Source organism: Anas acuta, chromosome 15, assembly GCF_963932015.1.
Source record: "Anas acuta chromosome 15, bAnaAcu1.1, whole genome shotgun sequence".
NCBI classification, from domain to species: Eukaryota; Metazoa; Chordata; class Aves; order Anseriformes; family Anatidae; genus Anas; species Anas acuta.
This window is the reverse complement of record NC_088993.1, coordinates 14,476,203-14,490,006: the sequence shown is the minus strand read 5'-3', so window position 1 is coordinate 14,490,006 and position 13,804 is coordinate 14,476,203. Positions and strand designations below refer to the sequence as shown.

General features: G+C 44.9%; 1 protein-coding gene and 1 long non-coding RNA gene across 2 annotated transcripts in view; one reads left to right on the top strand and one right to left on the bottom strand.

Annotated features, from left to right (window-relative positions):
* Positions 1-11,533, bottom strand: part of LOC137864800 (uncharacterized) — a 25,933-nt gene extending 14,400 nt beyond the window's left edge. Inside the window, exon 1 of the long non-coding RNA XR_011101623.1 lies at positions 11,401-11,533. This is a non-coding gene — a long non-coding RNA (uncharacterized lncRNA). The remainder of the gene's footprint in view (positions 1-11,400) is intronic.
* LOC137864799 (cytochrome P450 3A9-like) lies at positions 2,048-13,804 on the top strand. The gene is made up of 13 exons (XM_068699318.1): positions 2,048-2,187; positions 4,725-4,818; positions 5,249-5,301; positions 6,382-6,481; positions 6,996-7,109; positions 7,381-7,469; positions 8,493-8,641; positions 9,642-9,769; positions 10,476-10,560; positions 10,845-11,005; positions 11,429-11,655; positions 12,478-12,640; positions 13,180-13,804. The coding sequence occupies exons 1-13, from the start codon at positions 2,117-2,119 to the stop codon at positions 13,276-13,278; spliced, it is 1,533 nt and encodes a 510-aa protein (XP_068555419.1). The 5' UTR covers positions 2,048-2,116; the 3' UTR covers positions 13,279-13,804.

Here is a 13,804-nt window from a genome sequence, read left to right as displayed (position 1 = left end):
AGCTCATGGTGGTAAGGAAGAAGACACATCTAAAGGACTTGGATAAGGTGAAGGGAGAGCTCGTGGGAAGAAGGAACATCTCTAAAGGAGTAAGCTCGTTCTGTTCTCGTTTCCATGAAATTCTTCTCATGGAGAAACTGCAGTGATGGCAAAACCCTGTGTGTGTCTTTGGCTCAAACCACTGTCAAGTTAGGATATAAGCCAAGCTCTGAGATGGACTTAACATATGACGTGAAAAATCAGTCATTCATTGCTCGGTCATTGACTTTCCTGCCATGAACTAGCAAGAGGATTTCTTTCTTTATTTCTTTTCTTTCTTTTCTTTCTTTCTTTTTTCCTAACCTATCAAGTTCTCGGCTTTTTCTCTTTTCTTTGTTTCTTCTTTTCTTTTTCTTTTCTTTCTTTTTTTTTTTTTTTTTTTTTTTAAGGAAACAGTTACAGTCCACTTGGCAGTGGTCATAAGACCCCAATGCAAAATCAGAGAGACTATTTAGAAACTACTGTTATCCCTAAAAATAACTGACACAGGGCAAGGACTGAGGCTTATTTTTAGTGAGGATGGAAAACCCTACATCAACCCTCATCAACCCTATTTTTTGGCTAAACCATATTAACGGGTTTCCTAACACAGAGTCAGGAATATTTGGAGCCCACTAAATTCAGACTTCAAGGAAATGTCACAATGAAAACAATCACTGCTGTGACAAACGCCTGAATGGGAAAGCACCCATTTAGTCACACACACTTTCAACATATCTGAGTCAAGAGAGGTAGGACCCAACACATGCTTACGTAACCGTGTCATGAACTTGTCTGTTCATGCCAAGCTGGCGTAGAATGTTTATTACAAAATAACCCCTCTCTGAAGGTCAGAACAAGGGCCAGGCAAAGGTGAAGTGAGATACAAATAGTCTTGAGATAAGTCAGATGGTAACTCCCAGAAAGTCTCACATCACCACCTGGACGGAGATGCACTCATTCGTTAACCCAGCATCAATCGGAGCATCTGGTGCTAATATGTGCAACACCAACCCAACACCAACCTGCTCATGCAGTCAACTTTCTTTAGAAGACGACAGCTCTGTCAACAGGAAGGGAATTACTCATTTTAAAGTCCTGAATGGAGACCTAAAGATGTCATAGTACACATCTTTGCAAAGCACGTAACCTCATGCCACGGTGCTAAGATCACCTACAAACACCATCCAAATGGCAAAACTTTCTCCACCATCATAACCTTCTCATATCACATCCATACCTTTAGGGTGCTGGTATTTTTCTGTGCCTTTCTTATGAGACAACCGTTATAAAATTAGTGTTTTCCCTTTGCTTGTGCTTTTCTTCTAACCACCGCAGAAAGATTTTTCATAAGCCCTGAGCTCCTGTTTGGAACTGATGGTGCTTCAGTCAAGATCTGCTCATAGTTGTGGAACACTACTTCTCGTACAAAATGCCCAGCCACAAACCCAGCAAGAAAAGTTGACTTGTAAGGTCTTCATTGCCTATCGGGGCAAATAGGGCAATTCCTGCATTTGTTAGAAGCTGTTCCTGACCCACCCCAGAAGGAAGCAGGCAGCACTTCCTCTTCACAACACATACAGAAATATAGATATTTTAAACAAAATCTTAAGTTCTGCCAAAGTTAATTCAGCTGCCAGAAAAGATCCTGTCATACAATATTCCAATAACCTTTTCACTTTTCTTTCCCTTAGCCTTTTGTAAACCAACTCTGACACCTGCTTTATGATTTACCTTTTCACTGTAACTTGGTTTTATTTATTTCAGTATAGGAGCCCAGGAGCATTACTCAAGAAGTTTTTACTTACTATTGCAACAGAGAAGCTAGCTGAAATTCTGAAAATGTATGTTTTAAATAATTTGAACTTTAGTTACTTCAGCCAGACATTTATCTATCACATGAACTATGTTTTTCAGATTAGCATACTGTGCTACCTTTGCCTCTCACTCCTCCTCTTTCATGAGTGGAGGCCAACCCCTAAATCATGATTGGACACCAAAGACTACACATTGTGAAACTCTCCTTTCTCCTGCAGACCCGGGACAGAGGGTCACACGCATCAAGACAGAACTCAAAGCCAACTAGAGAAGAGCCAAGATGAACCTTCTTCCTTCCTTCGCTCCTGAAACCTGGGCCCTTTTGCTTATTTTTGTAGCCCTCCTGCTCGTGTGAGTAAATTATTCTTTATTGGCTCTTTGCTCTTTCTGTTCTTGCCGTTGTTCATTCTCATGCAATCAGCGTGCTGAAGAGCAAACAGGTAGGTGTGAAAGGCTCTGGGAAGTAGCAGAGGAGTCTAACGGTTGTATGGACGAGGGATCTTACTAAGGTCTGGAATAATCCCATGGACTGTTACAATGCTTTTACTAAGTGCCAAGGCAACAATTAAATTATAATGGTGCCAAGGTTTCGTTACCACAGGTTGTATATGTTAGTATAGGTTACTGTCCACAGAAACAGCCTGAGGAAGGCTGTGCCTGTCTGACTGAGCAGCTGTAGGATCAGCTCTTACTCCTGACCCCTTCTGCAGTGCCCAGGTGAGATGCTCCTTGCATGGGCATCAGCACCAGGTGTGGCAAACTGCAGAAATTCAACTTGCTGTGCTCCTGCAGGAACATCACCACATGCCACATGTACTGCCCCCAGCCCACCCTCACAGGGGGAGGAAAGGAAGCCCAGAGCAAGGTCAGCTCTGGCCCCTGGCTTTCCAGACAAATTCCATCAGGCAGGAGTTGTACCCTGCTGCTGCAGAGGCAGCCATGCCAATGAGAAATGCTTTTGTCTACTTAGCTGATGCCAGTCATCATGTACGGTCAGCCAAAAAACCCTTCTGCTGGGATGTGCAGCACCTCCACTGGAAGTCCCTGCCTACAAGGCTGGACTGACAAACTCTGTGGTGTTGACAAGCCCTTAGGCAGAGACAGCATGTTGGTAGCCATAAACCTTAATGATTAATGTGGTGCACATGGGCACAATACATTTATCTACCCTGGGCAATGTTCCAGCCACAGTGGTTCAGTAAGTTCTGAAACTTTTGGCCATGTTTTTTGAACCCTTTCCTATGATTTGGATCACTCAAAAATTCATTTGGGGCAGGCTCTTCCAAGAAGAAAAACCTTATTTTTGACCCAGACCTTCCTATTTTAATAACTGTGGCAATGTAGGACTGCTGGCTACCACAATCCCCCTCCCTCTGCAGCCACTTGTAATTTCATTGGGGCAAGAAGGACAAAGCCCAGATGCCCGTGCTCTGATATCTGAGCTAAAATAGACATCTCAGTGCCATCAGCACCAGGAGGCTGCTCAGATGCCTTGTGTCTGTCCGGGGCAGTGCTGTTCCAGTTCACACATGAACAACCATCAGGCATTTCTGGTTCATTTCCATGGTAAGAAGATCTAATGATTATTCCCTGGCTTTACGCTGAATGGCCCTTCTCAGCCTGCTGAAAACCGTGTCATGTTTTAGCCATAAGAGCATTAGATTTTGTTCTCCTGGCTGTGTTTCAAGCAGATTAAGCCTCGCCTATGTTTCTATAGCATTGCTGGGCTTTGCGCTCAGCTCAATCTGGCATTTCCTGGTACTCCTGCTCCTCAGCTGCCTATGAACTTTACAAGTGAGAATCCGCAAACGTTTTACACTTTGCACTGAAGCAACATTTGACAGAAGAGGTTAAAAATTGACAAGCTGAGCTCTGTGAAATATTTCCGCACCCACAAACACCCTGTTCCCTGGTTTCTCCCTGCTCTTTTGGACCACAGGATGAGGTCCATTTCTGTGCTTCAGCAGAACCTGTGCTGGGGATCCTGATCCTATTGGTGCCCTTCCAGGTTTGGAACAATAAGCATTCATAATCTTAAGGGAAACCCCTCTCTTTCCCCAGCTTTAAAGCAAGGTTTCCCCACGACACGGGCTGAGCAGCCACCAGCTCGTGGCCCAAACAGGATCTCTGATAACAACCCTTTACCAAACCTTTGCAGTTTTACATCCCTTCTGCGGTGAACCGCTCACTTGGGAAGCTGCAGCTGCTTACCAAAACCAAATATTTTGAAGAGCTCTTTCAACACAGACAAAGACAAGCTTCAAAGGGCTGCAGCCCAGGCCCTTGTTGAGAAACAGAAGGCCCCGAGGTAGAAGTAATAACTTTACAGCTGCCAAAAAGGGGTGCTTCAGAGGAGAGAAATCTGTAAGGCTGTCAATGAAATCTAAAGAGAACACCATCAAGACAAGCCTTCCTAATGCATGACTGAGCTAACGCAGGCTAAGGGGAGGGAGAACAATAAATGAAATTAAAGCACAGCTTGACAAAAGCCCTGTTTGGGACATCACTTCTGGCATGACTTTGATTTCCTTTCAATGAAAACATGTAAGCTTGGTGTTCCTTCTTCCAGCTTTCTTTTCTGCCTCTCCTTCAGTTGGCAATGAGCTCCTCTTTTGCATTTTGCTGAAGGCTTTAAGGTCCTGCTTCCACCAGAAGGCAACAGCTTTACAAGGCAACAGCTTTTACCCCGAAGCCATCTCTCTGAAGGTGCATGGCAGCAGTGAGCCTTGCCATGTTGATTTTGCAGAGCAATTTTGGGCCACTTTTTCTCACCTCCTGGCTTGACCTCCACTATGCAGAGTCAAGGGGACGTTGCTGCAGTCCCAGGGCTTCAGGGAGCTCGCAGCCCCGTGGTGACACAGTGCTCAGTTGTGTTTTCTGCCCCACAGATATGGAATCTGGCCGTTTGGTGTGTTCAAGAAGCTAGGCATCCCTGGGCCAACACCTCTGCCTTTCTTTGGGACGTGCCTGGAATATCGTAAAGTAAGTGACTGAAGCCCTCCCGGCTCCAAAAATATCTGCGTTTGCTCATACAGCTGTAGCTGAGCAGATACATGGCAATGATAGGTTATCTCCAAATGCCAAGCTCCGCTCTAACGCACAGGTTGTGCAAAGGCCAGCACGGGATAATGGCTCAGGAGCACAGACCACGGGGCCTTTCCTCTCCCATGTCTCCAAATGAGCACTTGCAGGTGGCTGATTTACAACTGCCCTTTTACTGGGGGCCTGGCAAGTAGCTCATCCACAGCCTCCTTTGTACAAGCATGATACGAGCGCTGCCCTTCAGTGCTTTCAGGGAGGGGAACAGTGGGGACAGCTCTGAATATCAGCTTGAAGATATTCCTCCCAACCACCTCTCCGACACTGTCCCCTCCGCTGTGTCCTGAGTTCATTTTTAAATTGCTTTCCACAGGGTTTCTTGGATTTTGACAATCAATGCTTCCAGAAATATGGGAAAGTGTGGGGGTGAGTACTCATATAAACCAATGATCTCTTCTGAAGCTAAAAACCAGAATCCATACAACAGGAAAGAAAAAAAAAACCTGTAGGAAATCTCCCATCCCCTGCAGCCCCGATGGTGCAGCTTGCAATAGGGTGCAAGTGGGGGCTCACTTTAAATCCCGTGGATTGCAGGGCAGTGCCACTGCCACACTGTACAGAAATTGCTTTAATCTATACTATGAAAGCTGTTTCAAAAACCATAACAAAAGGTCCTCACCCATTCCTAACAAAATCAATAGCAAAACTACTGTTTAAGGGGGAACGTGGAGCTGGGAAGTCAAGTTCTGGTTTCAAACAGCAGAGGAGGGTGAGCAAATTCCCAACACCGAGCAAAGCCGCAGGTGCAGATCCTGCCCTGCTGCAGTGGGAGCTTTGGCAGCTATCATTGCTCTGCTCTGGACACCTCCTATGGCTTTTGTAGCTGCTGTTATATTTTGGGCTGCAAACATACAAATTCTCTGTAACGCATCTATTGGCCCCTACAGCAACTTAGAAATTTGAGCCTGGGAAAGATATCTTTGCGTGAAAGGGGACGACATGTAAACCTGCTTAAATCTATATCTGTTCCAGGAAAACATTCAGAACTGGCAGCTTAAATTGACAAAAACAAGGATCAAGTTTTATCTCCGAGGATATTTCAGAGCTGCCAGCCCAAGTCTCCAGACACTCAATTCATGAGGCTGGAAGGGGTCGAACAAGTTTCCTTCTAATACTGTAATGTGTTTAAGTGCCTGGAAAAACACAGAGTCTAGGGAGAAAGTGAAGACACTTGCTTCATTTAGTATCTGCTCCTTTGAGGGTCTGAGCCCAGCTCATTTCCCAGAGAATTTGGAAGGTGCTTAGCCCCTTTATCATTTACAAAAACAGATGGGAGGTGGCCTGGGAGTCCTCTTCTATCCCTTATTTCTACATTCTTGCACTTCAGCATTTGTAGAGCAGCAAGGCTGGTGATAGAGGAGCATTTGACATGTTTTCTTTACCAAGCATTAGCCTGCAGCTCAACTATCTGGGGTTGTTCATCTATCTCCTTTTCTCCCCCGCCAGGATTTACGACGGCAGGCAACCTGTGGTGGCTATCTTGGACCCCAAAATCATCAAATCCGTGCTGGTTAAGGAGTGTTACTCCACCTTCACCAACCGCAGGGTAAGAGCAGCAGCACTGTGATGTGCAAGAGACTCCAGAAAACAAAGTACAGAAGGAAACGAGCGTGCAGCAGGGTTTCCCATAGGGTCTGCGTGACTGCACTATGGGGATTACTGTAAGTGGCCACTGTATGTCACTGTTCCCCTGCCTTACAACAGCCTGGGGACTGCACGCCCGGGCTATATGCCTGCACTTCAAATTCTGCTCATCCATCTGCCTATATACACACAAACAGGATGGATTTGAGCCTGTGTGAGCATGCAGGAACCTGCCGGGGTCCCGCTAGACCCCGTGCCACCCAGCTGGGTGCACTGGGTGTCACAGCCAGGTGTGGGCATACATGTGCCCAGACACTGGGTGTGTTTGGTTAGTTGTTTGGGATATGAAAATAGCCTCTCATGTGGCTTACTGCAGGAAAAAGCATTATGTATTTGCATGTATAATGTGTATACATTCCCATTCTTGGGAGGAAGCTGCGAACTTCTGAGGTTAACACCTTGCCTTTTCCCTCCAGCACATGGATCTAGCAGGGGTGCTGAACAACGCTGTCTCATTAGCTGAAGACGAGCAGTGGAAACGGCTTCGTACAGTGCTCTCTCCAACCTTTACCAGTGGGAAGCTAAAGGAGGTAAAACACAGAGGATCAAGTACAAGCTAAATCAGAAAGTCAGTAGGCTGTTTTCAGGCTGAGATAGTCACGGGGGTTTGATTTCTGTAGTCAGAGCCTGGCAGCTGAGCTGGCCTGTTTAATTTATGCCTGATGTAAAAAGGAAGAAAAAAAAATTAACAGAAAGATCTTATTTGTAAATATTCATGAAAACCCCTGTAGTCTTTGTAAGCCTGTCTTAAAGGAATGAAGTGTGCTGTACTTTAGTGACCATCTTTGTTTTGTGTTACAGATGTTTCCTATAATGAAGCACTATGGGGAAGTGCTGGTGAAAAACGTCCAAAAAAGAGTGGAAAAGGACAGTTCTATACCAGTGAAGGAGTAAGTAGCTGCTAGGAGCAGCAGGCTAAGCAACAAGCCTTGTTAGCAAGTGCTGTGGTTTGTTCATTACTGGCAGCACAGATCACTTGCTAGGCAAACCAGACCTCTGAAACAAAGAACAGGGCTGGCTGCGAGCCTGGCTGGAAATTCATAAGGGGAAATTTAAACTAGGATGTTAGAGAAACTTCCTAGAAGCAGAGGCCCACAAAAGCCTTCTAAAGGGAATTAGATGGGAGAAAATATGCATGAGCCTAGCCTCGTATATCCACAGAACCATGACAACTAAATTCCACAGGAAAACCCACTTTTCCCCACATATGCTCAGGGCCTATGAACTGCCTCCTCACCCTGCAGCAAGCTGGGGATGCCCGTAGGGCCATGGGCCTCCCAGCCCCACACAGCACTGTGGGGCCCTCTTCTACCATCTGCCCCCGCTGCTGGGGTGGGACTGGGCAGGGAGGCAGTTACACAGCCCCATGTCTGTTGTCCTTGTCCACATCCTTTAAATGGGCTCTGGAACAAAAGCAACTTGCTTCACCACCTGTTTCACCCCTGCTACAGCAGCTACAATGCAGAAGGGGCAGCAGCACACCAGCAGACACCATAGCCCCATAAGGAGAAGCAGCCTCAAGGACAGTTTGTACCATCACAGGGCTTCACGGGGTCAAACGATGCTGTTTTTGTGGCATGTTTGAAGCAGGGTGTGTTACCACCCCTCCCTGAGAAGCTAAGATGCTCGAGAGCCCCATGCTGTCCTTGCACTAACATGCTCATGCAGCCACATGCTGTTTAACATCTCCAGGAAGGCTGTCTGATTTCTAAACACACACAGGCACCAAACCTTTCTAAAATCCATCCCTTTCACTCTAAGTGCCTCCCAGTTGCCATACATCCAACTTCCTTTTCAACAACCAGGCAGGAGGTCTTACAAGAATTTATATTTGAATGTGACTTAGGCATTAGGAAAAATATATTCACATCATGCAAATATTTAATCACAGTACCTTTTCCATCTTTTCTCAGCATCTTTGGAAGCTACAGCATGGATGTGGTTACCAGCACTTCATTTGGTGTGAACATTGACTCCATGAACAACCCCAAAGACCCTTTTGTCAGAGAGATGAAGAAACTGGTCAAGTTTGACTTTTTCGATCCAGTCTTCATTGTGTCATGTAAATCACTTTTTGTTGAAAGCTTTATTCAGGTGTCAGAGTACTATTGATGTATGAGTTTAGCAAGCATATCAGACACTTGTGAATCCTATACATTGGCCAACCAACTGTTGCTTAGATAACCTCACTAGCCAGGATGGAAGTCCTAATGGCTCTTGTCTCATTGTTTCCTCACTGTTAGCTTCATACTAGAACCCTGGGAAGGAGATGAGTAAAAGCTTCATTGACTTTTGGCATCCACAGTGCAACAACCAAGAACATCCCAGCCAATATCCAAACACAGGCTGGAAAATGATCCTTGAATTGAGAGCTCAGGTGTGAGGCTTGAGGAGAGTGGTGTTATCTGAAATGCATTTTCTGGAAGAGTTCTGAGTGGGGATTGTAATTAGATGCAATTTTCTAGCAGTGATGATGATGGACCTTAAATCACTCGCAACCTTAAGTCAAGATTAGACACCTCGCTAATACACAGGGAAAGTTGTGATCTGTGTGTAGAGGAGATTCTGGTGTTATAGATTTTTATGAACCTATAAAACAAGCCCAGGATAGAGAATTCCTATGATAAAGGAAGTGGTCTGAAGGGGATTTGAAAGTGTTCGTATGAGCACAGAACAACACTGAACAGCTCAACCTGAAAAAAATCAGAATTTTAAATATTTCTCTTCTAAGCTACCTTTCTGTTGTAGTGCTGCGCAAAGCACAGAAGTAACCTGTCCTTAGAAAACCGTGGTAAAAGGTGGCATATCCATTGGTCATCTCTTAAAGCTAAGATTATACCCAGTTCAGTTATGTCCAGTTAACAGGAAGATGGGAGAGGGTTGTGTGAAGACAAATGATCCCAAGGGAAAGAGAAAGAGGGGAAAAAAGCCAAAGCCTAGGCAAAAAAAAAAAAAAGGAAATAATTTGCGATTACCATGACGACTGCTTCAGTAACATCCATAGCTATCTTATATGAGGTGGAGTTTACATTATTCAATTCCATTTTCAATTTGTTTTTCAGTTGTATTTCCATTTATATGCCCTCTTTTGGCCAAGTTCAATGTAAGCGTTTTTCCCAACGATGCTGTAGATTTCTTCATGAGATCCATCGCCAAAATTAAGCAGGATCGTGAAAAGGAGACTCAAAAGGTAAGCAAACATGAATTTGCTAGCAGTTGTGGCAGCAAATTCCCTCTTCTCAATACACACAAGTGACATATCATCATTCAAGGATGATGATATCAAAGGTGAAGCCAAAGTCCAATGACTCAGTAAAACCCCAAAGTTACTAAACTGCAAGCACTTGATTTTAATGCCTTTGGAAAGTCTGATTCGACCAATTCTGGCATGGAAGCATGGTGGACTTCGTACATCCATGATCTGAAGTGGAGTACAGATAAAGGTTTGGCAGAATGACTTTAAAGCTTGGGCTTGCAAAATTTCTGATAAGCCAGCAAACTAAGCCACTCATCTTCCTTGAAGATTAGTAAGAGGATAAGGGAAAGCAGAGTAAGCAGTGCAAGAGCACTGGACAGCAGTGCTGCCTTCCAGATCTGTGCCTTCCCCTCTCACTTTTCAAACACGGAAGGTGTTTCCCAACAAAACTCTCCCTCTTAGAATGTAAATGCCTTTCCTGAAACTCACTTGAGAGATTACTCTCTCACCCAATGCTTTCACGAAAAGGACAGGTAGGTTTCCGAAATAAAAAGCAAGTGTCATGCTTTACTACAAGGAAGCTGTGTGCATCAGGGTGATACCTTCAGTTTAGGAGCAGCGCTTGGGCTCTGGAAGCTGTTTGTGCAAACCCTCCCCGCAGAACCTGTCACCAAAGAAACTCTCCTGCTTTTCTCCTCAGGGCAGGGTAGATTTCCTGCAGATGATGATTGAATCCCAGAAAACACCCGCTAATGGGAACAATGAATCGAATCACAACTACAAAGGTAACTATGTCCAAATACTCATCGGGGAATGGGGGCTGTGGGAACGAGAAGAACATGGGGAGCCATTTCCCAGAGAAAGGTCCCTTGGCAGGGAATCAATCATTTACACCCAGACAATTTCCTGGATTCTCTAATCAAATGACTTTCCACACAGATTGAGTACCTCTGCATTACCAGAAATGCACCACAGCAAACCTGCCCCAACCCCACCCATTGCTCCTTGTTCCTTGCTGAGGCTGTCCACACCAGTTTTGCTCATCTCCACATGTCCTCTCTCTTCACAGCCCTGACTGACATAGAGGTCCTGTCTCAAGCATTCATCTTTATTTTTGCTGGGTATGAGCCCACCAGCAACACGCTTAGTTACGTGGCTTACGAACTGGCCTTGCACCCTGACGTACAGCAGAAACTGGTGGAGGAAATTGATAGCGCTTTTCCCAACAAGGTAAGGGGACGCTGAGCAACAGCAAACACCTCTGACCCTGCTGTTCTCCTAGCTCAGTCCAAAGAATGACTCTTTAGCTGCTAAGCATCATCCTGAGATCTTTTAAGAGCTCCAAGACACTCACTGACAACTTAGTCCTGTAGCAATTTTCTTTTGGCAGCTACAGCCTTACAGGCCCTGCACAAACCCATTTGCCATACCCTGCATCCATGCACAAATCAATGTGAATTTATCATCAGTCTCCATCACTCAAGGATAGAAAATTTAACCAACTCTGCAATATCTACCTTGTGTTTTGTTCTTCAGCAAGCCAGATGCAGTTGAGGCAGAAGGGGTTGGGGGCAGTCTGGTTTCAGCAGTCATTTTAGGAAAATCCCGTCCTCACACCAACATACCTGACCACCTTTCTCCTGTTGTCCGAAGGCTCCTCTCACATACGAAACAGTGATGCAGTTGGAGTATCTTGACATGACCATGAGTGAAACCCTTCGTCTCTTTCCCCTCGGGGGACGGATTGAGAGAGTCTGCAAGAAAGACGTGGAAATAAATGGGGTGACCATTCCAAAAGGAGCCGCTGTTATGATCCCACCTTACATCCTGCACCGCAACCCTGAGCACTGGCCAAACCCAGATGAGTTCAGACCAGAAAGGTACAAAATTGCAAAACACGTAATGAAAGGGAAGAAATATCCTGCTGCTTTTTCTTCACATAGTAATTAAGTATTAATCTGATTAGCTTCCTAATGGTGTTCTTCCTATCTTTCCACAAACAATACCAAAGAGAAATTGCAGGCTCATGGGAATGTAATTTTAAGACGAAAATGAGCTTTGCAGCTAAAGCAGGGTTTCAAACAACATAATCTAATTGGGAGAATAATATTGATACTTTACAACATCTTGTATACAGCTTTTAGGCTTGCTGAAGAGGCACATGTAGATAATATTTTGGACTCCTAGTCCATCTTTCTGTATCACCTTCATTGCCAACTTTTTTTTTTTTTTACCCCCCACGCAAGCTTTGCTTCAAAAGTGTATCAGAGCTGATCTTCCAAGAGTTGCCTTCTCCTTGTTTTCAGGAAAGTTACTTATCACTAGTTGGTTATTTTCATAAGCAGCCTCTTCCTCTCATTCCTAAACAAGACTGAAGGCATAGGCTGCTCCTACCAAAGGTGACTCCTGGTTTCCCTCTCACAAAAAGCAACAGAAAGGAAATATTTTGGGACAGCACATTGCCTAGATTTCCATGTGGTTTCTGCTGGCCTGGATGGCCAAAATTAAACTCAAACACTGGAAGGGGATCCCACCTCCTGCCCTGAACTAGGGCCCTAACACAGCACTCAATTGCTGAGACACTTTGCATAAAAATGAGCAAGTTTCTGTAGGACCTCAGCAAGAGATCTCTGGATAAGTAAATAGAGAGATTTTTGATTTCTTGTCTTCATTTTTTTTTTCCCCAACACGTCATTATCCAGGTTCAGTAAGGAAAACAAAGATTCCATAGACCCATACACGTACCTGCCCTTCGGAGCTGGTCCTAGGAACTGCATTGGGATGAGGTTTGCTCTCCTGAGCCTGAAAGTTGCCATTGTCGCCCTGTTACAACATTTCACCTTCCAAGTCTGCAAAGAAACTCAGGTGAGGAACTTGCATTACATTTGGAATCTTGTACATGAGCCAGGTTACCCTGGGTGCTGACAACAGTTACTTTGCACTTTTGGGGACTGGGTCCCTCTCCTGAGCACTAAGGGAGGCCAGAGGTGGGTGATGGGACCTGGGAGAAGGGCCTGGGTTACCAGAGCTCCCTTCACTGCTCAGGGATCACCAGGTCCCTTAAGAGGCTGCAATGAGCAAGCGCAGGGAAAATCTTCCATGAGGAAGAACAGCAAAAAAACTAGAAGAGGCAGGTCTGTATTTCCACTGGAGCTCAGCAACTCCCAGAAATAGTTTTTTTTTTTTTTTTGCCAATGTGTATTTTCTGAAATACAGCTCCAGGCTGGGTGGGAGTTCGACCAGATTTGTGCTCTGAAGGAAAATTAAAGAGACCGCCTCAAGCCCCTGAAAAAAAATCGCCCCTATGGACCAAGTTATGCCCAAACCTTGGCCGAGCTTCCTTTAATCTCTCCTTATTTCATTTGTCTAACTTCAAGTGTGCTTTTTCCCTCTCACCATTGCAGATCCCTCTCAAGCTGAGCTCACAGGGACTCCTATCACCAGAGAAGCCAATTGTTCTGAAGTTAGTCCCTCGGACCAACGCCACACCCGCAGAGGCGTAAAACCCAGCTGTGCCTGCAGCAGCTCTCCAGTGCCTAATGAGCACTGCGCTAACGAAGGGATCGCACATCACAGGAAATCTCTCATACAGACACAGAAGAACAACTCTAGTTAATTTTGGAAGCAATTACTACATATTTACCAAATAACATAGCTGTCAAAAACGTAACATGGATCACTGGGCAGTGACAATATACAGCCCCCTTAATTTTGATTGCAGAAATCAAGAAATAAATCCAAATGAGAAGCTGATCATCCACTCACTTCTAAGGGGACTTCTCAATCTGGAGAGAAGGAATTATTGTCACATCCAAGAGAAACAAGGTGTTATGGAAATTCAAATTGCTAGACCTTGCTGGGCAGGGACGGGTGACTTTCTTCTTGGTGTACTGATGCTTGAAATTTTGTGTTATAATTGAGCCGATTGGTGTGAGACTATATCCTAGTTACCAATCCTCTCTTGTGCCATGTGTTAATTAAACTAAAGTGTGTACAAATACTGTCATTAAAAATGTTTGAGAGCTGTTC

Bases quoted from the DNA above. Each gene is read 5' to 3' on its own strand.
- LOC137864799 (XM_068699318.1), top strand. From the start codon at position 2,117: ATGAACCTTCTTCCTTCCTTCGCTCCTGAAACCTGGGCCCTTTTGCTT. The intron at 2,188-4,724 runs GTGAGTAAATTA...TCTGCCCCACAG, and splicing joins TTTGTAGCCCTCCTGCTCGT to ATATGGAATCTGGCCGTTTG. The intron at 11,656-12,477 runs GTACAAAATTGC...GTCATTATCCAG, and splicing joins GATGAGTTCAGACCAGAAAG to GTTCAGTAAGGAAAACAAAG.